The following is a 26,935-nucleotide window of genomic DNA, read 5'->3' as shown; positions in this document are numbered from 1 at the left end:
GAGAGGTTCCAAATTTTCTTTGAAAACTGACAAAAATTTAGAATTGTACATTTTCATGACCATATTTGGAACCAACATGAAAAATATATTAAAATGAGTACAAACAAGCCTAGTATTGGTGCAGTAGTTCTTCAGATAGCTCTTACTATTTTGGGAAAATATTTCAAAAACTTGGACTGCTCAAGAGTTATAGATAGCCAGCAGGTAGGTAGTGGAAAAAGATGTTGACTCTGACATCCCCAATGGTAAAAGTTACTGCATATTGAAGATACAGTATTAACTTAAATAACTAGGGGGAACATTGGGCTATTCAAATTGAAATCCACACTACCCCTGTGGAAGATTTAGCTTAAGTCTTCCACAGAGGGAGCATGAGTTTTGAATAGAATAGACAATTGTATAACTTCCATTTGAAATACTCACACCAGCTGTGCACGACATAGGTAAAGCCATAATACAAGGGGAGTATGGGTTTCAAAATGACTAACCCTGACCAATTACATTTGAAAAACATACTCACCCTGTGGAAGATATTTCCAAAATCTTCCACAGGGGTAGTGTGGATTTCAACTGGAATAGCACATTATTGTCTTTTAATTCAGTGGGCAATTGTCCAGAGACGCTGCATAGATGCGCACAGGAAATAGCTGCCTCATCGTGTTCACCCCTCACCCCAATGCCACATCAGGATGAAAAATGTTATAGCATGCTGATATTATTTAGTTACCTTGTTGATTCCCTTTGGCACTCCGTGTGTACGTAAACTCAACCATAGGTGGTCCTTTGTCTTCTGATAGACCTGCAATCTTGGATTGGGCCGATTTCTCTGCTGGTGTCTTCTTATGGTGATGCTTCTCTGATTTCAACAGAAGCCTGTGTGAAACAAAAATAAGATATTCAGAGTTAAAGACAGCCTGTCACCCTTGCTTTCATGCCCTGCAGGGCTCTTCTATATTGGAACTCCATTAGTTGCAATCTTTCAAAAGCAAATCATGTTTTGTTGCAATTCAAAATAAGACTGAGAGCAAAAATAATGTAGAAGTTAAATATCCACCAAGACTTCAGATTTTGTTGCACAATCCATGTGTATATGAAGACGGTTTTCTTTTCCTTTTGGGTAGTTTAGACCTTACACCCAGGATAACAAAAAAAAAGCCTCATATACAAAGCTTATTTTCATAGGAATCCTTTATGGGTAGGGGTGTACAAACATCCAGACATTACCATTTTTGGAACTGGCTGTGAGATCTTTGTCATTCATTGCATCTGACCCACAATTAAAATGCAGTTACGGAGAGAGTGGATAATTTTATTTTATTTTATTTTTGCCCCCACCAGAAATTGAACCGGGAACCTCTTGCATCAAAGTCAAAGACCTTAACCGCTGGGCCATGCTGCTCTAAAAATATATATTCAGATTAATCCAAAATTTACATACATCATTGAATGTCTTGAGTTATTTAACATATTACCTACACCATATTAGGGCATTGTTTTACCATATTAGGGCACTTACTTTCTGATGGCAAGAGGGCTGTTAGGTCTGATGTCATCCAGTGTGATGGTCAGAATACTAGAACTCAATTCCAATGTATTGTCTTTGTATATACTGATGATGGTAGCAACCTCCTGGAGCTGAAATCTAGACAGGCCATAGCGTGGCTCTCGTTTGGATAACCCTGTACCATTTCTAGACTGTAGAAAAAGAAAAAAAAGAAAGAAATAAAACACATTACTTCTTTACCATACAACATAATATAATAACAGAAATGATTGACTGAGAAAGTGATCTCAGTCTGACTTCCATAGAAGTATCATATTAAGCTTACGTATTAAGCTTACGTTCATCTCATGATCCTGCATTAGTCTGTTTCACAATTGCCATGGCATGTGTAACATTTTATCAGTAGTTGCACACTGAGCATCATAATTATTATTTCATACAGAGCATGCCTCTGATATGCTTTTCTGCAAAAGTGATACAGTGTAAATTCAGCTTAATGCTGAAAACAATGATCTGACAAACAAGAGGTTTTTTTTTCAGTTTTGAAGTAATATGCAGTACATGTACTTTTCTGTGATTGATTGCTATAATGCAATCTGCTGTTGTCGACTCCTCCACATGTCAACATTGCTTCATGATTTATTCCATTTGAAATCCATACCATATAATCATGTAAATTTCAAATCGAGTCACCCATTCAGGTAATTACATTTGAAATTCACACACCCTGTGTGGAAGATTAAGGCCATGACCAGGGACAGGCGATTTGCGCGGAACTTTCTTTCCGCGCAATTCCGCGCAATTTAGGTATACATGATTTGCACTGAAAAAAAGTTCCGCGCAATTCCGCCAATTTGCTATTTTTTTCCGCCAAATCGCCTGTCCCTGGCCATGACTTCCATAGGGGGTGTGCAGATTTTAACTGGAATAGCCCATTGCTTCATTAATATTGGTAATTGTCTGACACCACACACATCACACCTCAATACAAACCACAGAGAAAAAGCACTTCGACAAAGATTACAGTTACTCTGCATTTTGCTGCGTTACTTACAAGTTTTGGTTCATTTGTAAAGAGTCTGATTTCCACTCCTTCCATTTCAAAGCTAATGTTGATATCCTTCCAATGCGCTGGTGGTTCAAAGTCGTCCGATTCCACACCCTCTGGAGCGTCAATGCCCGTAAATGCTGGCGATGGGGGCGGTGTCCGCATCTCGGTATGAGGAGCTAAAAATTATGAAAAATTAAACATGAGTAAGTCACATGCATTTTAATGATGCAAAATGCACTCACTTTGACTCAAAAACGTCCCGATTTTTCAGTATCATATTATGTGCTCCTTCCTTCAAGAGCTGTGAACATCAACATCTTTCGGGATCAAGATAATAGCAGAGGGTTCTAATCACTCTCCTAAGCTGCTGTAAACCATTGACTGGCCCATAAGGATAACTTAGTATATTGCTATGTTGCATATCTGTATTTGACCTATACCTAATGAGGCTCTGGTTCTCATTGCATTTTATTAAAAATAAAATAAAATAAAATATATTAACCTTTGGAAAAATCCGGAGCAGCAAACAGGTTTTCGTTGAACACTGCCAAGACTGTCATCATGTCCTGTTCACCTATATTGATCTGCCATTAGCAGAGAAAATACACAATGAGAGAAATGTGTAAATAAATTACCTTTTTAAAAAAAGAATTATTATATCAGATACAACCCATCGTGGAACGTTTTTCAAAAACAAATTCAGGCTACCGGGCAATCATGCATATTAAGCTATGCCCATTCTTATAATACATAGGGTGCAATGAAGTAGAATGGGATGGCTTCAAAACCCAACCGCTGCTCAACCAGCAGTCGCCTGGCAGACCTGGCCTTGTAACTGTGTTCTATTGTTCCAAACAAAAGAAACCATGTCCAACCACCGGTTTTAGTCAGGATGCCGGCAGTTGGGTTTTCAAGTCATCCCTAGTCATATGCATGCTGAGTCAAGCGTTTGAAAACGTATCTCCTTATGGGACAAAACAAAAAAACTGTTATTGACTCGTTTAAGTTTGCGCGACTCTAAGGTGATAGAAGTGAAAAAACTGCTTAAGCCTTCCGCCTTTTACCCTTTCTTGGCAAACAATTTTGATACCCCTTTAAGGATTAACAATCAAGCTTTTTAAATGTGACACGACCTGGTCCATGGAGGCCAAAGGCAGCAAATGTGAAATTGAGATAAAGGCAAAAATATGAAGTAAAAAAACAATAAAATACAGAAGAAAATAGACATCCTAAAAATAGACATCCTAAAACTCACATTTAAAGAGCTTTAGAACCAAGTATGCTAGATCTTTGGTGTTTTCAGGATAGGATAGGCTAATGTTTGTATAGGGTAATAATTATAGTAACTCGATTTTTCAAAAATGCCTCCTTTGGCCTCCATGGACCAGATTGTGTCACAAATACTATTCATGAAATTTCTTTAGAATATACAGCAACTTCTAGCAGCTCCTTTTTATTCCAGTCCAAAATCCACAAATTGGTTACACTTCAAGCACATATTTCAAAAATGCTTGGGAATCCAACCAAAATGTAAGGGACTGCCCCATGTTTTGAGGCTATTATGTTAGCTAGTGTTCCGCTGATGTCCAGGGGGACCCTATCTATGATATATGGAGGAGAGTTTAACTGAAAGACCTCCCCAGGTTTTGAGGCTCCTTTATTAATGACAAGCTTCTTACCAGTATGGTAGCTAGTGTACCGCTGATATCCAGGGGACCCTATCTATAATATATGGCGGGAGAGATCTATTGTTGTCTAACTGAAGGACCTCCCCCATATTTTGAGGCTCCTTTATTAATGACAAGTTTCTTACTGGTATGTTAGCTAGTGTACCGCTGATATCGAGGGGAACCCTACTTATGATATATGGAGGGAGAGGTTTTAAGGCTCCTTTATTAATGACAAGCTTCTTACCAGTATGTTAGCTAGTGTACCGCTGATATCGAGGGGAACCCTACTTATGATATATGGAGGGAGAGATCTATTTTTGTCTAACTGAAGGACCTCCCCCAGGTTTTGAGTCTCCTTTATTAATTCCATGCTTCTTACCAGTATGTTAGCCAGTGTACCGCTGATATCCAGGGGGACCCTATCTATGATATATGACGGGAGAGATCTATTGTTGTCTAACTGAAAGACCTCCCCCAGGTTTTGAGGCTCCTTAATTAATGACAATCTTCTTACCAGTATGTTAGCTAGTGTACCGCTGATATCCAGGGGGACCCTATCTATGATGTATGGTGGGAGAGATCGCTTGATGTCTAACTGAAGTGTTACGGGCTCAACTAATTGTCGGTGAGCTTGTAAGACTTGGTCACTCATGCTCACAATGCCTCTGCAAAGAAAAACAAAATCAAGAACAGAATGAATTCATCCTTATTTCAATTTAAATGATTGCCATCATTCCATTTAAAGTATTCCAATACCAATGTTATGATCACTATAACTTTCACGTCATGATCATCACTCCCACATCAGCCCCTGATACCAGCTATTGATCTTATATTCTTCATCACCTTCTTTACGATAAATATCATTATCAACACGGTGTGTGTGTTTGTGGCGGTGGGTGTGCGTAGTGCAAAGGTGCAATGCATGTGAATGTCCTTTGAACTGCACATTGAAACTAGCACATGATAGAGTTGCACTGATAGTGATATTATGATCCACCAGAGACCTTTCTCCAGAGGTTCCCCCAGCATCCTCCAGAGTACTGTGAATCAATTAGTCTCCTATGTGAGGGGGTGTGTGGGGGTGAGTATGTAGGGTAGGGGTAGGGGTGTTTGTGTCTCACCTTGTAACTTGTACATAATAGAGCTGATCCACCTGAGACCTTCCTCCACAGGTTCCCTGAACTTCCTCTAGAGCATTATGAATTAACAAATCTCCCATGTGTGTGATTGGGTGTGTGGATACACACCATAAAACGAGGACACACCTCCAAACGAGGACGTCCTCGGTTTGAAACTATGATCAGGATAACGTAAATGATGAAAGTATGCATATAAGATAGCATATAAGATAGGTCCCCCATAGGGGGTGTAGGACGGGTCTCAGTTGGATAGTAAGTTGTCTGGTGTGTTTGTGTGAGGTCCACGGTGTGTCGATTAAAAACGGGCGTGTAAGTCCTCGGTTAGATCCTCCATAAGTCGAGGTCCTCGTTTGAACATATTTACAAGCAGGGGTGGGGGTGTGTGTGTGTCTCACCTTGATACTTGTACATAAGAGCTGTATTGATATATGATCCACCAGAGACCTTCCTCCACAGGTTTCCTTGGCTTCCTCTAGGGTATTATGAATTAATAAGACTTCCATGTGTGTGAAGGGGTGTGTGGGGTGCTCATATGTGGGATGGGTGTGTTTGTGTCTCACCTTGATACTTGTACATGATAGAGCTGTATTGATATATGATCCACCAGAGATCTTCCACCACATGTTCCCTCGGCTTCTTCTAGAGTATTATGAATTAACAAGTCTCCCAGATTTGCCACCAAGGTATGAGTTGACTGGGGTCCTTGTGGGACAAAGATAACAGGGGCTCGGATGTTGAGATTGAGTCCAATGCGTACACCTTGTTTGGTGAGGTCTTCAACCTAAAGGGGAGATAATTAGAAACAAAAATTACAATTTACTAGAAATTTGGAGCAAACTAACCCTCTCCATAGGGTGTTGACTGCAGACGACAAGTGCCAAATTTTCATTAAAATTTAAAAATTTCAGAAATGTACATTTTCATGACCATATTTGGAATCAGCATGATAAATGCATGAGTACAAAAAAACCACTATAGGTTCAATGGTTCTTGAGATAGCACCTGATATTTTGATAAAATATCTCAAAACTTGTGAACTTTTTATGTTGAAGCATATGACCAGTACACAAAGCAGAAAGCTAGCATAATAAAAGGCTTCAAGGATTTCACAAGTTAGCTATACTATTCACAGCAATATCAAGGTATAAGTTGACTGGGGACCTTATGGGACAAAGATAACAGGGCCTTGCAGGATGTTGAGATTGAGTCTGATGCAACCTCCTTGTTTGGTGAGGTCCTCAACATGTTAGTCAAAACAATGCAGGTATTAAGTTTATTTTAAGATAATTTTGAAACAAATTAAGCATGCATAATGAAAGGCTTCAAGGATTTCCAAAGTTGTCTACACTACTAAACACAGCCAAAAAAGAAAGTCTCCAGTAGTTCCATCCCCATTTAATCAGAGTCTGATGAGTTTATGGCAAAATAATTTATATAATAGTTTTTATACACTTTCCTTCAAACGTTGATACCAAATTTGACATAAAAAGTTTAATCATCATGAGCATAGGAGCCGTTGTTTTGAAATTCATGCAATTTTAAAAATGACAAATTACGAATTGACCACGCAAAATCCAATGCATGGTATCAGCTTATTATGTGGCCTGAAGCAACCCGTACAGGAATCATTGCACACTTGCCTGCGCACAATTGAAAGAGCGGGGTATTTGATTTGCATTTTGACATGCCTGGGTAAACCTTTAACCTGCCGGCCTATTCAGGCGACGTAATTCTTGGCACTCACACTAGCTCTGCTACGTGATACAATTCCCTATGTCATTTTTAAAATTGCGCGAATTTCCAAACAACGGTTTCTATGCTCACGATGATTAAACTTTTGATATCAAATTTGGTATCAACCTTTGAAGGAAAGTGTATAGAAAACTATTATTTAAATAATTTTGCCATAAACTCATCAGACTCTGATTAAATGGGGATGGAACTACTGGAGACTTTCTTTTTTGGCTGTGTTTATTTACACAACATATAACCATTGATGTTATAGTCATGACTGTAACATCACTACCACAACGATTTTTTAAATTGTATTTTAATCATGTTATTATGGTCTATTGATGATTTATCGTGTTGCTTTTTAATAATTATTGTTGTACATGTAAGTGATATTTATTTTTGCTGTATAATTCTATATTATTGTGTTTTTAACCATGTTATTTGCTATTGTACAGCGCTGTGGTAATTTTTGATATAGCGCTCAATAAATGATGTGATATATAACAAACTTGGTGGTAAATTCTTTTGGACAAAAAAATGTCAAACTTTGCGAATATCAGTATGATGTCGCTCGCGATAGATAGCTTCATCGCATTAGTTGTTTTTGCTGGGATTTGGCTGTTCCAGCTCGCACCCTCTGACATGAAGGGGACATTTACTGTTGCACTTAATGGGGGAAATCACAAAACATGCCATAAAATAAATACCTCTTGGTAAAACAATTCCAAAAGTTTGATTTCTTATCATGGGAATAAACTCCCAATAATTACAAAAGAAAAGGCAAATTGGTATTTTCTATATGTGGCTAAAATTTACTGCAACTAAAAGGCCCTGTACAAGCCAATAGGGATTCACAAGGTGTTCCTCCCTTTTGACAGACATGAGAAATGGGTAAGTGTAATAGATGGAACAACTCTGACTGAGAGAATCTTCTCACCTGTTTCTTGACTGCATGATGTGTGCTTGCTCTTGCTGACTCTACAACATCTTGATCAATAAATGGCTGGAAGAATGCCTGGAATTGGAAAACATAGTTAATGGTTTAATGAAATATTCCAAAGAGCTTGAGGCAACTAGAAAAGAGCATAATAAAAATGTGTCAAATGTATTGATGTCTAAGTGTCAGATATTGGGGCTGACAACGTCCAAGAGTAATCTAGATGAAAGCTTCCTCTCTCAGTAAGCAACCATAGTTTGTGAGAAATAAGAATCGTAAAACATGCACTGATGTCTAATTACACTCTGCATATATGCGATTATGGTGTGGAATAATTGTGTACAATTATTTCTTTGGGGTGACATTTTTTTTTCTATATAGAACAAGCCAAACAGTTGCTTGTCTATGTCATTAATGTCTATTTATTAAGTTGATTTTGTAAATTACAAGTCAACTCATTTTTACAGTAACCAATTCATGTTTCATTTCATTTCATGTTTACGTACATGAGTTGTGGTTTATGGGACATCATGACAATGTTTCTAAAGGTGGCATTGTTTGTGATATTATTTTGTTGCGTCCAAAACTGGTTTTGAAGTACTGCTACAATAGAAGTTAAAACCCTAATTATAACCCTCACCTAATCCTAAACCTAAACCTTAAACAAAGTGTGCGCAGGGTATACCAGAATTTTAGCCATTTTAGTTAAAAATCAACATGAAATTATTCATGTCTGATGACTGCAATAATTCATGGCTAATAATAAATGAACATTGGAAGAATGCATTTTGAAGGATTTCAATTGCAATTTTATCAGAAACTGGGTAATAGTTATGATTTCACACCACCAAATAGTATATATGGTTGTGCGCCCTTGAATTTCACTTCTCAGAAAAACCCATTGATTCTGAATATAAGCATTAAAATGAGCAGAAATTTGCATAATTTTAGCCAAATTTGGATTGGTCATGATTAGTAATATTAATTCCTGCAAGTGTACCACAGATGGGAGAGATCGAATAACTTTTAATGATTTTAAGCAGCCTTTTCTTTACAGAAACACCGGCATGGTTTTGCCTGAAAAAAGGAAATTCCCAGACATCGTGAGACTTTGAGGGCCAGTCGTAAAAAAAATAATGACGGTCAACCTATATTTTTTCTCAGCCAGAGGGATCAGGCAAGGGCTGATTTCAACCATCATAGCTGTCGCTTAAAACTGAGTCGCTCCTGTGAAGAAAAAATGACGTTTTCTTAAGGCAAATTTAGCACATATCTCTATGGGACTCTGATTTGGTGGTGTGAGATCTGAATGGAGCTGTGTGTGTGAGTCTCAACTTTTGATTGAGCAAGTTAGCCCTGTGCCTAATTCGTGTTTGGATTCACCGAAGAAGTGCATTGACTGAATTTATGTAATTAAAGGCTAAAATTGAAGAGAACTGCAACATTTGCTACTAATATACCAGTGCTAAGGTGAGTTTATGACCCAAAATGTGTGTTTGAGTGAAAGATTCCATCTCGTAGAGTGACTTAGGCCCATGCAATGTAATCATAATATTTTGTAAGCTTACATCATCAATGGCATGCAATGACTCAGTGCCAGATAGAAAGACATTGCAGTATGGTGCTAGGGTACTGGTCGGAACTCATGAAATAGGCGCCTGGATCAGGTAAGCTTACGGTTTGTGTGTTGGTGGGGGGGTAGGCTAATTAAACTTATGATTCCACTACTGGTAAACCAGGTAATGTTTACAATCATGATGGTATGCAATGACTCAGTGCCAGATGTAGAAGACATCAGTATATGGTGGCACGTGGGCTAGGGCACTGGTTGGAGCTCATAAAATGTGTCCATGGATCAGGTAAGCTTAGGGGGGGTTAGACTTAAGATTTCACTAATAGGCCATATAATTCAAAACTTATAATTCAGACATTGTGGTCACATGTTCTTCTTTGCTTTTGTGTGTCTGCCTGGTTACTTGTCCCTCTTGACTGTAAATTGCTGAAAGCCTAAGTCTTGGTGAATTTTTAACATGGTAATCACAATGCTATCTTCAGTAGATAGCAGATGTCACAGACACAATGATTAAAAAAAAAAAAAAAAATTTAACCAGCTTCTTGCTCAAATTATGCTAAAAATAAGTTAATTAGATTAAAATAGTCTAAAATTAAGGATAATCAGAAACATGTTGCATCATTCAGTTTTCACACCACCAAATAGTATATATGGTTGTGCGCCTTGAATTTCACTTCTCAGAAAAACCCATTGATTCTGAATATAAGCATTAAAATGAGCAGAAATTTGCATAATTTTAGCCAAATTTGGATTGGTCATGATTAGTAATATTAATTCCTGCAAGTGTACCACAGATGGGAGAGATCGAATAACTTTTAATGATTTTAAGCAGCCTTTTCTTTACAGAAACACCGGCATGGTTTTGCCTGAAAAAAGGAAATTCCCAGACATCGTGAGACTTTGAGGGCCAGTCGTAAAAAATAATGACGGTCAACCTATATTTTTTCTCAGCCAGAGGGATCAGGCAAGGGCTGATTTCAACCATCATAGCTGTCGCTTAAAACTGAGTCGCTCCTGTGAAGAAAAATGACGTTTTCTTAAGGCAAATTTAGCACATATCTCTATGGGACTCTGATTTGGTGGTGTGAGATCTGAATGGAGCTGTGTGTGTGAGTCTCAACTTTTGATTGAGCAAGTTAGCCCTGTGCCTAATTCGTGTTTGGATTCACCGAAGAAGTGCATTGACTGAATTTATGTAATTAAAGGCTAAAATTGAAGAGAACTGCAACATTTGCTACTAATATACCAGTGCTAAGGTGAGTTTATGACCCAAAATGTGTGTTTGAGTGAAAGATTCCATTTCAGTAGAGTGACTTAGGCCCATGCAATGTAATCATAATATTTTGTAAGCTTACATCATCAATGGCATGCAATGACTCAGTGCCAGATAGAGAAGACATTGCAGTATGGTGCTAGGGTACTGGTCGGAACTCATGAAATAGGCGCCTGGATCAGTAAGCTTACGGTTTGTGTGTTGGTGGGGGGGGTAGGCTAATTAAGCTTATGATTCCACTACTGGTAAACCAGGTAATGTTTACAATCATGATGGTATGCAATGACTCAGTGCCAGATGTAGAAGACATCAGTATATGGTGGCACGTGGGCTAGGGCACTGGTTGGAGCTCATAAAATGTGTCCATGGATCAGGTAAGCTTAGGGGGGTTAGACTTAAGATTTCACTAATAGGCCATATAATTCAAAACTTATAATTCAGACATTGTGGTCACATATTCTTCTTTGCTTTTGTGTGTCTGCCTGGTTACTTGTCCCTCTTGACTGTAAATTGCTGAAAGCCTAAGTCTTGGTGAATTTTTAACATGGTAATCACAATGCTATCTTCAGTAGATAGCAGATGTCACAGACACAATGATTCTGCTTGAAAAAAAAAATTTAACCAGCTTCTTGCTCAAATTATGCTAAAAATAAGTTAATTAGATTAAAATAGTCTAAAATTAAGGATAATCAGAAACATGTTGCATCATTCAGATTTCACACCACCAAATAGTATATATGGTTGTGCGCCCTTGAATTTCACTTCTCAGAAAAACCCATTGATTCTGAATATAAGCATTAAAATGAGCAGAAATTTGCATAATTTTAGCCAAATTTGGATTGGCCATGATTAGTAATATTAATTCCTGCAAGTGTACCACAGATGGGAGAGATCGAATAACTTTTAATGATTTTAAGCAGCCTTTTCTTTACAGAAACACCGGCATGGTTTTGCCTGAAAAATCGGAAATTCCCAGACATCGTAGACTTTGAGGGCCAGTCGTAAAAAATAATGACGGTCAACCTATATTTTTCTCAGCCAGAGGGATCAGGCAAGGGCTGATTTCAACCATCATAGCTGTCGCTTAAAACTGAGTCGCTCCTGTGAAGAAAAAATGACGTTTTCTTAAGGCAAATTTAGCACATATCTCTATGGGACTCTGATTTGGTGGTGTGAGATCTTATGATACACACAACAATAATAACAGTAACATTCCAATATCAATTTTCAATTTATCCAATGATCATATCCATGTACTTACCATGAAATTCTTGACAGTTTGTGTGAGCCATATTGCCTGCACCCTCCCTATTCTTAATCTGATGTCATAGTTGAGTGGCGTGACATGTGCTATCAAGCTGTCAGTAGTTTCCACACTGCCGTCGGGTGAGCTGGGAGTACTTACAGATTTGCCTTTTGATGTCTATTCTACTTGAAACCCACACTCCCTCTGTGGTAGACTTTATCTAAATCTTCCACAGGTGTAGATTTTAAATGGAATAGACCATTGCCATGTACTTACCATGAAATTCTTGACAGTTTGTGTGAGCCATATTGCCTGCACCCTCCCTATTCTTAATCTGATGTCATAGTTGAGTGGTGTGACATGTGCTATCAAGCTGTCTGTAGTTTCAACACTGCCATCGGGTGAGCTGGGAGTACTTAGTGATTTGCTTCTTGATGGCATAGGTGGAAGCTTCTTGAACATTACCAACTGAAAAAAAAGACACCACAATAATCACTGTGATTCTTGACAAAACATACTTGTGTAACAGTAATGTTCATACATGTGTAACTTCTGTTTTTGGGTCCTTTAAATGTACTGTAACAGGGATGGGGTAGGGGTAACTTTGGCATACAGGAGTAACTTTGCCACCTTTTTGCAGGTCCTATTTAACATGTTCTTCTCTATATACTTTATCTTTTTTTTAAAAGAGAGAGCTTTGATTAAAGAAAAATTAATTTCTGATACATTTATATTACACTATGTTACACTTGTACAAAGTGACCTGCAAAAAACTGTTGAAGTTACCAATGCTTCTTTCCCATGATTGTACAGTCAGTCTACTCTGAAGTGCCGATTTTGAAGGGACGCATACCTGCAGCAGAGACGCAGCACTGTTTACGCGCTGTATATGTGCCCGTTGTCACTTTGTACTTCAGAGTGGACAAACTGTAGATATTTCAATTTTGTTAACATAACATCATCTTGCACATTAAATTAAGTCATTCTTACCTTGAGATCAAATGCTGTCTGGTCCTGTAAACACAACAGTTTGGAATATAAATTAGTGCCTAATGGATCCTCCACAGAAAAGTCTCTTAATCTGAAAATAAATGAAACCATGTGTGATAAAACAAGTGATTCATAATGTTTCCATAGACACCTTAACATATAAATTAAGTGGCCCCAGTATTGAACCTTGAGGTACTCCACTTACCTGGCTCTGATATCAGTTCTACTAGCCCTATCATTGACTGAGAAATCCAGATCTCTCAGCTTGTTTCCAAACCATGTTAAGGCCACAAACACATGTGTCTGATTTGCAATGGATTGTAATGCTATAGGTATAGTCATTTCAGTTGGATGCACCATTACAAAGCAAATAGTGGATGGATGCACAGTAACAATATTGTGCCAGGCCTTTGTTTCCCAAATGAGAACATTGTTGCTAATGTCAAACTTGTCAAAGTAATTGTGATTGTATCACACAAGTAAATGAGAAATATTGGGTTGTGGACTTAACATGGTTTGGAAACAAGCTCTTCAAATACATCTGCTAGGTTTTCATAGATATCGACCATTAACATATACAACAAATGGCCACAGTATAGAACCTTGAGGCACTCCACTTACCTGGCTCTGATATATATTCTACTGGCCCTGTCACTGAATGAGAAATCCAGATCCCGTCACATAAACATCCTACTAGGTTTTCATACCCATCAAACATTGATAGTGATCATTTTCCTATTTATCAAATTACCAAGTCTGCTTCTGTTTCTAACATTAATCCAATTCAAATTCCAACTCGGCTTTTCAACCAAACCAGAGTTAACAACTTTCATAATAATTTAAGTCTTGTCGATTGGAACTTCGTCACTGATTTTGAGTCTGCTGATGATGCGTATAATGCTTTTTGTCATAAATTTGCTGATGTTTATAATTTCCATTTTCCAATAAGGTCTAAACGCCTCACTAAATCTAGCCGTCGTCGCATTCCTCGTAAACCTTGGATTACCTCAGCGATATTAAAATCTATCCTTCGCAAAGAAAAGCTGCATAAGAAGTATGTAAGTCGTCCTACAGATTCTAATAAACTTGCCTATGTGACTTATCGTAATAAACTTACTGTTTTAATCAGAATTTCTAAGCGTCGCTATTATGCTGAGAAACTTGAAGAATCTAAGTTTAATTCAAAGCAAACTTGGAATGTTCTTAATAACATCTTGGGACGACATAGAGGACCTAAAAATATTCCTTCCTTTTTCAAAGTTAATGATTCTCATATTTCTGATCCTCAAATTGTTGCTGATAATTTTAATTCTTATTTTGTTAATATTGGTCCTGATTTGGCACGTAACATTTCTCATACAGACATTAATTTTCAACATTTTATGAGAGAAATCAGTTCTCCCTCTAGTTCTCTCTTTTTCTTACCAACTGATGTGACAGAAGTCCTCTCCATCTGCAAAACTTTAAAGTCTGGTGCTAGTAGTGGATTTGATGACATAAAGCCGGACGTTGTTAAATCAGTTAGTGATTTAATTGCACCTCCTCTTGTTCATATATTTAATTTATCGTTAAGTTCTGGTGTAGTGCCCGATAAGCTCAAGATTGCTAAAGTAGTCCCTATCTTTAAAAGTGGCGAGAATGATATCTTTGGCAATTACAGGCCTATTTCAGTCCTACCTGTTTTTTCTAAAATATTGGAACGTATAATTCATAAAAGACTTTATAGCTTCATTCATCGCTTTGATTTACTTCATAAAAATCAATTTGGTTTCCGTCCTAATTTGTCATCAGAATTGGCCATTCTTCAAGCATATGATAATATTATTTCCGATCTAGATAAGAGAAAGCATACTATTGGGTTATTCCTGGACCTCTCGAAGGCTTTTGACACCATAAACCATGATATTCTTCTTTCCAAGCTTTCTAATTACGGTATTCGTGGTATAGCCTTCGAGTGGTTCAGGAGTTATCTCACAAATAGATCTCAATTTGTTACTTATAATCATCATAATTCGTCTTTATTAAATATATGTTGCGGGGTTCCTCAAGGCTCAATTTTAGGGCCTTTACTGTTCATTATTTATATAAATGATTTAATGTCTGCTGGTACACATTCTCGTTTTATTTTATATGCCGATGATACTAATATTTTGGTATCTCACAATGATTTGACTCAATTAATTAATAATGTTAATTTCGATCTTGCGAATATTTCTACTTGGTTCAAGGCGAATAAGTTATCTCTTAATGTTAACAAAAGTAATTATATGATTTTTAAAAATAGGTTCAGTAACCGCAATTATCCAGATATTCATATCACCATTGATAATCACATTATTTCTCGCGTTTCAAGTACAAAATTCCTTGGTTTAATTTTGGATGAATGTTTAACTTGGAAAGATCACAATGTCCAAGTTGCAAATATTGTTTCAAAGTATTCTGGCATACTCTTCAGACTAAAGCACGTTTTACACGTGAACATTTTGTTTTCATTATATAATACCCTAGTTCTCCCACATATTCAGTATTGTAGTTTAATTTGGGCCGACCGTAATAATTGCAATTTAGATTTAGTTCATCGCAAAACAAAAGCGTGATTATCGCCTCTGTACGAATTCTCATTTTCTTGAACATTCGACACCTTTATTTGCCAGACTTAATACTCTTACTGTATATGATATTCATAAATTATCTAAAGCTGTGTTTATGTATAAATTTACTTAATGATTTACTGCCTGTAAATTTTTCTGATTATTTTGTTACTGTCAATAGAATTCATAATTATGGTACCAGGTCTTCTGAATTGTTTCGCCCTCATAATTTTGTCTCTGATCTTGCCAGAAATACGATCAGAAGACAGGGTCCCATTCTATGGAATGCTATTGAGACATGTACTCGTAATTCCTTATCAGTTAAAAAATTTAAACTAATGTATAAAGTGAATTTACTGTCTAATTATCATTAAGTGGTGATTATTTTATGCTCTGAATATTATTCATGTTATTTAATAGTGTTATCTATTTGTAGTCCGCACTTCCAGACATTTCTGTCCTTTTCGTGTCATTTGCTCTCTTGTTATGCTGCTTTTGCTTTTCCATTTTGCACGCTTGTTTCGTTCATCCTTTATGGACCTAACCAACTGTCTGGGAGTGTGGTTTACTCATGGATCTGCCTTCGTTGCCAACATGTAGCAAATGTCTGTCCCACTTGTAGGTAATGTCTTTGTCTACACATAAATGGTGTCTTTGTCTTTGCACTGTTTTGTATTTTGTTATTACCTTTCAGGGTGGCCAAAGTCTTCTCTAGAGCTTTGCTCTTTTTTTTGGTCATCCTACCATTATGTATTATATATATTTTCATTGCGTTGATATGGTAAATAAATAAACTGAAACTGAAACTAAACTGAAACTGATATATAAAGTGGCCCTAGTATTGAACCTTGGGGCACTCCACTTACCTGGCTCTTGATATTAGTTCTACTGGCCCTGTCACTGACTGAGAAATCCAGATCCCTCACATATACCTCTGCTAGGTTTTCATAGATATCAACCATTAACATATACAACAAGTGGCCCCAGTATTGAACCTTGCGGCACTCCACTTACTTGGTTCTGATATTAGTTCTACTGGCTCTGTCACTATGAGAAATCCTGATGCCCTCACATAAACACCACACTAGGTTTTCATACCCATCAACTACTAACATATATAAAGTGGCCATAGTATTAAACCTTGAGGCATCCACTTTTCTGGCTCTGATACTAGTTCTACTGGTCATGTCGGTGAGAAATCAAAATATCTCACATACATTTGCTAGGTTTTCACAGACATCAACCACTATACCATTTTGACCCTAATGTGGCAGTGACATCAGTGCGCATTTCATTGGGTGCAGCTTCAAATCGCTAGTGTCCGCTCAAAGCACTGGCATACACAAGCGCTTAAAGACAACGCATAGCTACACTGTGAAATAGCTACCTCAACGCATTGGCGTCTCTGCCACATGAAGGTGAAAAATGGTATAACATATATAAAAAGTGGTCCAAGCATTGAACCTTGAGGCACTCCACTTACCTGGCTCTGATATTAGTTCTACTGGCCCTGTCACTGACTGAGAAATCCAGATCTCTCACATATACATCTGCTAGGTTTTCATACACATCAACTAATGATATGCGTAGATAGTCCATACGGGCTTGCAGATAAAACTTGACTATTCCACGTAGTATAGGAGCAGATGGAACTGTAATGAAATATAAGAGAAATGGAAATGTTTTGCTTATATACGTATAATAAAAAGCAGGGGCCCCAGTATTGAACCTTGAGGTACCCAAGTACAGATAAAAACTTGATTATGCCACATAGTACATGAGCAGATGGAGCTACAATGAAATGGATAGAAATGGAAATTTGCTTCATCTTTTAAAAAGAAATTCCACTTTCTTGAACCTATTTGGGAGTATGAGACAAGTCTCCTTTGAAGCAGGGTTTACTTTAACGCACAAATCATGCATATTAACGCATCACACATATTAACACGTTCATACACTTTGCATACCCGTCAAATGCAAAAAAAAAAACCAACACATACAAAATCTTGAAAACATACACATTCATAATATTCAATGATTTGATACGGTAAAACCTTATATTTTCATATATTTTCATCTGGTAGTGACAGACAACGAAAATATACCCTTCTTATAATGAAAAGGAACCATGGATTTCGGCCGTAGCTAGTGGGGTACTAGTAATAAGTATTCTTAAACACTTGAGAACGTTCCTGCAAGCTTATTGGTTCTTACCCAGCTTTACCTGTGTGATATGACACGATATGACACGGGACAGTGCGTGTGCGTCAACGCGATACACATACTCGCTATTTGGACCAATTGGAGGCGCACAGCAACAACGGGACTGATCGATTTTAAGCCCTAGGTAATTCCTTGCAAAATGTGGCATTTAATTTGATTAAAATTTGTATGATATTTTTATTTGAATTGAAGTGTTTAAGAATGAGAATAAAGGTATTGTTTTTTTAGCAGCTGTCGTTGCATCTATCGTCTCATATAACACGGGCGACATCATTATTTTTGGCGTCAAACAACTCGGCTTCGCCTCATTGTTTTACTTAAAATAATAATGTCGCCCGTGTTATATGAGACGATAGATGCACTCCAGCGACTAAAAACAATACCTTTATTCTCTAAATATGAACTATCGCAAATTTCGGTCGGCACTTTAAATTTGTGACTCTACTGCATGGGGCCACTGGTTCCCGACTTCTCATAGACACTGCATGACCATATAACATAACACAGCCATAATACTTACCTGATGCGGTCCGGCTTGGTGTACTCTCTATGGACATTTGTGACTCTACACTCATTGATGAGCCTATACTTATTGAGGCCACTGGTTTCTGACTTCTCATAGACACTGCATGACCATATAACATAACACAGCCATAATACTTACCTGATGCGGTCCGGCTTGGTGTACTCTCTATGGACATTTGTGACTCTACACTCATTGATGAGCCTATACTTATTGAGGCCACTGGTTTCTGACTCCTCATAGACACTGCATGACCATATAACATAACACAGCCATAATACTTACCTGATGCGGTCCGGCTTGGTGTACTCTCTATTGACATTTGTGACTCTACACTCGTTGATGAGCCTATACTTATTGAGGCCACTGGTTTCTGACTCCTCATAGACACTGCATGACCATATAACATAACACAGCCATAATACTTACCTGATGCGGTCCGGCTTGGTGTACTCTCTATTGACATTTGTGACTCTACACTCATTGATGAGCCTATACTTATTGAGGCCACTGGTTTCTGACTCCTCATAGACACTGCATGACCATATAACATAACACAGCCATAATACTTACCTGATGCGGTCCGGCTTGGTGTACTCTCTATTGACATTTGTGACTCTACACTCATTGATGAGCCTATACTTATTGAGGCCACTGGTTTCTGACTTCTCATAGACACTGCATGACCATATAACATAACACAGCCATAATACTTACCTGATGCGGTCCGGCTTGATGTACTCTCTATGGACATTTGTGACTCTACACTCGTTGATGAGCCTATACTTATTGAGGCCACTGGTTTCTGACTCCTCATAGACACTGCATGACCATATAACATAACACAGCCATAATACTTACCTGATGCGGTCCGGCTTGGTGTACTCTCTATTGACATTTGTGACTCTACACTAATTGATGAGCCTATACTTATTGAGGCCACTGGTTTCTGACTCCTCATAGACACTGCATGACCATATAACATAACACAGCCATAATACTTACCTGATGCGGTCCGGCTTGGTGTACTCTCTATGGACATTTGTGACTCTACACTCGTTGATGAGCCTATACTTATTGAGGCCACTGGTTTCTGACTCCTCATGGACACTGCATGACCATATAACATAACACAGCCATAATACTTACCTGATGCGGTCCGGCTTGATGTACTCTCTATGGACATTTGTGACTCTACACTCGTTGATGAGCCTATACTTATTGAGGCCACTGGTTGTTTCTGACTCCTCATGGACACTGCATGACCATATAACATAACACAGCCATAATACTTACCTGATGCGGTCCGGCTTGGTGTACTCTCTATGGACATTTGTGACTCTACACTCGTTGATGAGCCTATACTTATTGAGGCCACTGGTTGTTTCTGACTCCTCATGGACACTGCATGACCATATAACATAACACAGCCATAATACTTACCTGATGCGGTCCGGCTTGGTGTACTCTCTATTGACATTTGTGACTCTACACTCGTTGATGAGCCTATACTAATTGAGGCCACTGGTTGTTTCTGACTCCTCATGGACACTGCACGGCCAAGACTTGATGTCTGTAAACTGTATGGTGAAATCAGATATTGAAAATATTATGCAGAAAGTATATTTTTGAAAAGAGATAATATTCACTATCTGGTAAAACATCAATTTTGCAAAGACGTGAAACACAATAATTGGAAATGTGATTGTAGATGACACTCATCATGGTGGGCAAGCAGGGCACTGGTTTTACTACAGAAATATTAAATTCATCTGATTTTGCAGAGCAGTTCTATGGAAAATCATATTAGGCTATTCAATTTAAAATCCACACTGCCCCTGTGGAAGATTTAGCCAGAATCTTCCACAGTGGGAGTATGAGTTTCAAATAGAATAGACAATTGGATAACTTCAATTTAAAATACTCACTCCAGTTGTGGAAGATACAAAGTAAAGCCATAATACAGGGGGAGTATGGGTTTCAAAATGATTAACCCTGACCAATTACATTTGAAAAACATACTCCCTCTGTGGAAGATATTTCTCAATTCTTCTGCAGGGGTAGTGTGGATTTCAACCGGAATAGCCCATTGAGAACAGGGATGTAACCTGTTACAACCTGTCCACTCCCCTTTCTTCTAGCTCTTCTATGAAACTTTTGACATAGGCATGAAAAATCAGATGAACACAAACTTGCAATAAAGGGTGTTGGCTCTCAAAAAGTTCTTCCTCGTTATGTAAATCAGACAGTTTCACGCTCTGTAGCTTTTACATAGAATTCTGAGCTTGATCTTTTGTTATTTCTAAAACCCTTCCTTATTTTCTGTGCACAAGATCATTTGTACACAGGTGAATGAATATGAAAACAGTGTATCACACTATATTGTGCGGACAAAATATCACATTGGTGTACTCAGGGAATTTAATAGGCGGTTCTATATGGAATACCATATATTGTGAGCAGAGAACTAAACTATCACACTATTTTCTATGCCACATATCTGTCCACATACCTTTCTTCCAGCTCTTCAAGGAAATTCTTGAGATATAACACAGCTGTTCTATGGAATACCATATTGAGAGCAGTGAACCTCACTGTCACCGCCTGCTCCATTGCACTGTAATAACCTATAAAATCTGGACATTTCCTGTCAACCTATAAGGGTAAAAAATTACAAAATAAGATAATTTCACTGAGAAAGTGGATCAATATATTACATTAATTTAATCTGAACTCACCCTGAATTGCTAACAATATGTATCATTTATTAACCAGTCAAATAGATTGTTCTTTCCTAGCAACAATAAACAATCCATCTCATTGGTCCAATTTTAGATTTCTTATTGAGATCTCAGGAAAGCCCCATTTGCAGTTCTTGGTCTATTCCAGTTGAAATCCATACACCCCCTATGGAAGATGTGACCTTACTCTTCCACACAAGGAGTGTGAATTTCAAATGGAATAGCTCATTCAGGGTCGTCTGCTATAAAATGGTCTATTCCAGTTGAAATCCATACACCCCCTATGGAAGACGTGACCTTATCTTATGCGCATATCATAAAACATTGATGCTAGAATGGTCCATTATTATGTGACACTTATATCATTGAACCCATACACCCCCTATGGGAGGAATTACCTTAATATACACTTCTAGTGCCCGTTTCTATTCATCGTTATGTATTCTTCTCCCGTGCATTATTTTCGCGAACTACCCTTCACAGCCCAAATTATATAAACCTGCACGCTAAACAATGCATTATCTAAAACCTGCACGCTAAACAATAGATTCTAGATAATACGTGCACGCTCAAATACTAGAAATACTACTTTCACATAACCATATAGTAGAGTTAGGTGGCGCTTTCGACACAGAGGTCACATAACTATATAATTGTCTGTTCGATATATATACCATCAAAAAAGTACAAATATACATTCTGTGGTGTTAAAATGGTATAGTTACAAACGGTGTTCTATAATAAAGTACAATTACGAATAGGGTGCAACTTCGCTAGACTTGAGTCCAGTCTTCGTTTCACGGAGTTTAGGGTTAGGGTTTAGGGTTGGGGTAGGGCAGTCTTATAATAAGACTAGTAGAGTTGCACCCTATTCGGCAATCGCTCGTGCAAATATCATTGTCATAAATTATAATACTGAACAAATTGTTAAATCCCAATGTCGTGTGTTTTAATTTAATATAAGTTAAGTAGATTTTAAAGTTCAAATTATAGAGCTATAAAGTCCAGTTGATATTCACCGTAGTACTAGTCGGACATCTAAATCGATCGTTTCCAGGTGAACTGGTTCAGTGCTCTCTGTGTTCGAAACCACGATATTAAATGATCACAACATAAAGTCAATTGGTTACAAACCATGCGTGAATAAGTTACTAAAGTATGACGTATGGCGCAATCGATACCATCGATACCATACTTATACAGGGATTGATTTTCTTTACCAGTTAAATGCTACGTAGCTGGTCAATGTCCTGACGGTGTTTTTAAAATGTAAGATATTTTCCCTAATAAAACTAATATAATGAATGCAGCAATTATTATTGCCTATTGTTTTAATAGGCCTACACTCAAAGTGTATGACGGATAATGTACTCGTGCAAATGCATTCGTCAAGATAATTGCACTTGCCATGGAGTTATTGCATTTAGCTCTTGAGCCTATCGGCTCTCGAGCTAAATGCAATAACTCCACGGCGCGTGCGATTATCTTGACGAAAAGGCATTGCACTCAGTTCATTATCCTTATCATCCCACACAGTGGGTGTTGATTTCAAATTGAGTCTCCTATTCAGGTACTACCTTAATTTGAAATTCACACTGCGTGGGAGATTAAGTTCAATCCGTGGGTTCCATAAGTGTATGGATGTCAACTGGTAAAGCTCATTAAGCCCTTTATTCTCAATTTCCCAAGTTAATGTAAAAATCTTTGGAAAACAGCAAAAAGTATAAACTGAACACAAACCTTTCTGTACAATATAGAAATTAATTCTGACTTTGCTGCTGAACTAAGAAGATGTAGGTAAGCACCATCTGGACCTAAAATAAAAAACAATGCATACACATTAAGACGATAAGTATACATCAGCGAACACTGGTTCATACTGATTCAAAGAAATGCCTTTACTGAGCATGTTTCAGGTAGCCTGTTTCAACGCTTGATGAGGAGTGACTGCTAACAATTACCGTATTCGTCCGAGTATAGTCCCACGTTCGAGTATAATCCCACCCCCATTTTTCGAAAAATTTCAGAAATTGTAAAAAAATTCAAGATATTTTGTATTTTTAATATGAAAATTGATACTTTGTATTCATGTCATACTCTATTAATGATTTCAAAATGCATTGAATTTGAATGCATTTTGAAATCATTAATAGAGTATGACATGAATACAAAGTATCAATTTTCATATTAAAAATACAAAATATCTTGAAATTTTTTTTTTTTTTTTTTTTTGAAATTGAGTATAATCCCACCCCCAATTGTGAAAAAATTTCACATAAAAAACGGGTGGGACTATACTCGGACCAATACGGTATTATAAAAAGGTTATCCTGTTGCAACCAGATTATCTTGCGATGGACTTGGGGTAGCCAGTTGGTTTTTATTATTATTTTTTTAAACAGGATACAGCAACTCATCAAAAATAAAAGAAAGCTGAAATTGACCTTCCTCTCTATTCATGGTGGCACCCTCCTCTTCCTTGATCCAATGTTCAGCCCTGTCTTGCTCCATGTCCTAAATCTGTCTTGCTCTGTGTCCTAAGTGTGTTGTATGGTCTCATAGCAGTGGAGATATTGTCAGATTCTGAACTCTAAACACTCTTTTTATAACCCCTTTGACATATGGAAGGACAACCATCCCATTACTCTTTGTATGACCTTCGACCCCCTTCTTTGGCTCAACTTGACATCTGATCTTCACCTTTTAAAAAAGCCCAATCAGGATATCTTTCACGGAGTAACAGAGTATATAGAAAATAACTAGGCTAACATGATACATGAGCTACATACCTGTGTGAAATTTATCAATAACATTGATACTTTTCAGCCCAAGCTGCAGCGCTATACCATAGTTGCTGACGGCTACATCGGTGCACACAGAATCGATGCGCAACATGAGATACTCAGCTTCTTGGTTCACGGATTCATTGTCAGGTGACTCTGCACCTAGAGGCATGTCTTCTAGTGGATTAGTTGATGCTGGTGATGTTGGCTTCTCAAGCTTGTCAATGATGAGTACCACCTAGGGGAGCAAATGTGGAAGATGATGGAATACTTGGGTATAAATCCTTCAAATAAGACCCCCCATAAAAAGTAGTCTTGCAGGTTGTGACGACTTTAATATCCAATGCTGAATACATTTCCCTATTCTACCATAGACAGTGCACAATCTGAGGTTACTGTTCTGAACCCAGGAAACTATCGGAAGTCGCTGGAGCCAATGTTGAAAAGTCAGTCAATTTGTTTGTTAACTATTATGGGACAGGAAATTGGCAAACGTTACAGGCAAAATCTTCAAAAGTCGCCCAACTGGGCTATCATGTCGTGGGTTTGGCAACCCTGACTCAATACTGCCCATTGGGGAATGCATAGATTAACAACACATAGATTGGTATATTCCATGCATGTGCCCTCTAAGCATACTTGAATTCAGCTGAAGCCGGTACAGCGTTTGGTCCTGGCCACATCATTCATTTGAGCTTAGACGGAGTGCTCAACTTGTCAGCGCTTACGCACAAACTTTCTTTTGTGTACGCTCGTGCTATTTGGGCTATTTTTCAGTTCCCTAACACACCTGTTACTTATCATTGACCCCCACAGGCAACATTCCCACCTGGTTTAATACAAATGGTCTTTATGGATATGATGAGACTCACCTCTCTGATAATGAATCTGAAGAGTAAGCTGGTTTGGTTAGTCTGAGAGTCATTATCATCAAAACATGGCACAGGACTCTCTGATGCAAACTGCTGTAGGGTTTCATCAGAATGGTCTGAGGCAGAATAAAACAACTCTTCTGGAAGACAAAAAATACAAACAAAACCATCACATAAGAAGTACATCATAATGATCTTAATCTTCCACACAGGGGGTGTATATTTCAAAGGGAGTCACCATTAGGCAACCACATTTGAAACTCTTACTCCCTGTGAGGGAGATTAAGGTAACAAATTAATATTACTTTCTAGTTTAGGATTGTGATGATACACTGTATTTTGAAATGCCAGTAAATTCCCATCTGTGACTTTCATCAGTGTAATAAAGGCTCCCTGATAATGACTGACTTAATTGCCTAGCATTAAATAGCTAAAACCCTTTTAAATTTCATTTACTCTTTGTGGAACAGGCCCCAGGACAATTTATGACTCGTCTCATCAAAACAGGGCCTAGATTTCGTCTTGGTTTGCGAGAATCAAAATCCATCATAGTCACTGTAATAACTGTATGATATAATGAAAAAAGTTGATTCTCGCAACCGAATCTTACAAGAATCATTACGAGAATCAATTGTGTGATTCTTGTCGAAATCTAGGCCCTGCAAAATGTGTGAATTTTCATAAGATGTATGCTTAAAGATATAAGCCTAATAATGTATATCAGAGGTTCAGTCAAAATCCGGTCGCCACCCCCTGACATTTGGGCACCCTTGCAGCCTGCAAGCAAATAAAGAGTTGTGAACCACAAACTTTTTGCTCCTCGTGCTTAGTAATAGGTTGACTACCAAATCTTGCCTACTCTTTTCTTTAAAAAAAATATGTATCCCACACACATGCTTACCTGTCTTGGGTGATTCTGGGGAGTCGTTCTGTGGGGGCTCTTGACCCGTTCCAGAATCTACTGCATCTGTTCCTTGTAATTTGCTTGACCTCCTCATAACTCCAGGGGGCCTCCTCCGTGACGCTGCTCTTTTCAGCCTCTTCAGTGTGTTGAATGTTGTGTCTCTTTTGATATACATTTTGTCCTGTATAAGGAAGTTAATAGGTACATTGAAAATGTTAATAGCCTCTCATCACTGGATATCGACTGCAGACGACAAGTTTTAAATTTTCTTTAAAAAGTCAAAATAAATTCAGAATTGTACATTTTCATGACCATATTTGGAATCCGCATTAAAAATGCATTAAAATGAGTACAAACAAACCCAGTATTGGTTCACTGGTTCTTGTGATAGCTCCTGATATTTTGAAAAAATGTCTCAAAACTTTGACTTTTGTTGAAGCTTAATATAGCCAGCATGCAAAGTAAATAACTTGGGGAAATGATCTAATGCAAAGCAGTTTTTTTCACGAATCCAGTTTTCCTCCTGTACACCAAAATTGGACCTCTTGATATATTCCTTCCGTTTCTCCTCATTGTTTGATAGCACCTCGAGAGCCACATATTAGATACAATGTCGCATGTTGCAAATCCATATATCGTTATGATGCTATGATAATTGCCTGTGGGCCTAAAAGCAATTAATATTTCCTGCCGTGAAATGAGATGTAAGGTGATACAGTATCCACCAGTCAAAAGACAGAAATATTTTTATAATATGTGACACGATCAAGGGAAATGAGTCGGATGTCGCTAATATTAATTTTGAGATATTGGCAAAGAAAGTGTTAAAATTCTTTTGTTTTATATTGTTTTCAGTGATTGATAAATTGACGTAACTTTGCAAAGAAAAGTTGTATCAACATGGGGTTTTCAGTTTCTAAAAGCTCTCAATGTTCTCTTTAGAAACATAAGTAAAACTCATTTTCGACCAGGGTCGACATGCGACTCATTCCCCTTGATCGTGTCACATATGTTGAAATAATTTGATATAGGCTTACCAAGTTAAATACAATGCCCCTTTGTGGTCCTGATTGTATTTCTTCTTCACTTGACTTCATGTCTGGTAACGGCAAGTTCTTCGCAAACTGGAAAAAAGTAAGAAAATGTTGGGCTGTTCCATATCCATATCTGGGTGTATT

The 26,935-nt window shown here is 37.8% G+C and overlaps 1 protein-coding gene across 1 annotated transcript in view; it reads right to left on the bottom strand.

Moving 5' to 3' along the window:
* LOC140158017 (intermembrane lipid transfer protein VPS13A-like) overlaps positions 1-26,935 on the bottom strand; it is a 202,974-nt gene that overhangs the window by 75,852 nt on the left and 100,187 nt on the right. Inside the window, 18 exon segments of the mRNA XM_072181266.1 lie at positions 728-873; positions 1,517-1,695; positions 2,559-2,731; positions 3,058-3,139; positions 4,740-4,890; positions 5,928-6,148; positions 8,039-8,116; positions 12,146-12,307; positions 12,407-12,598; positions 13,121-13,211; positions 17,195-17,363; positions 18,455-20,037; positions 20,970-21,112; positions 22,939-23,012; positions 23,988-24,219; positions 24,854-24,993; positions 25,755-25,938; positions 26,795-26,881. Coding sequence (XP_072037367.1) covers positions 728-873; positions 1,517-1,695; positions 2,559-2,731; positions 3,058-3,139; positions 4,740-4,890; positions 5,928-6,148; positions 8,039-8,116; positions 12,146-12,307; positions 12,407-12,598; positions 13,121-13,211; positions 17,195-17,363; positions 18,455-20,037; positions 20,970-21,112; positions 22,939-23,012; positions 23,988-24,219; positions 24,854-24,993; positions 25,755-25,938; positions 26,795-26,881 — 4,087 coding nt within the window.

The sequence above is a fragment of the Amphiura filiformis genome, chromosome 7, assembly GCF_039555335.1.
Source record: "Amphiura filiformis chromosome 7, Afil_fr2py, whole genome shotgun sequence".
Taxonomy (NCBI): domain Eukaryota; kingdom Metazoa; phylum Echinodermata; class Ophiuroidea; order Amphilepidida; family Amphiuridae; genus Amphiura; species Amphiura filiformis.
This window is presented reverse-complemented; position numbering and strand designations above follow the sequence as displayed.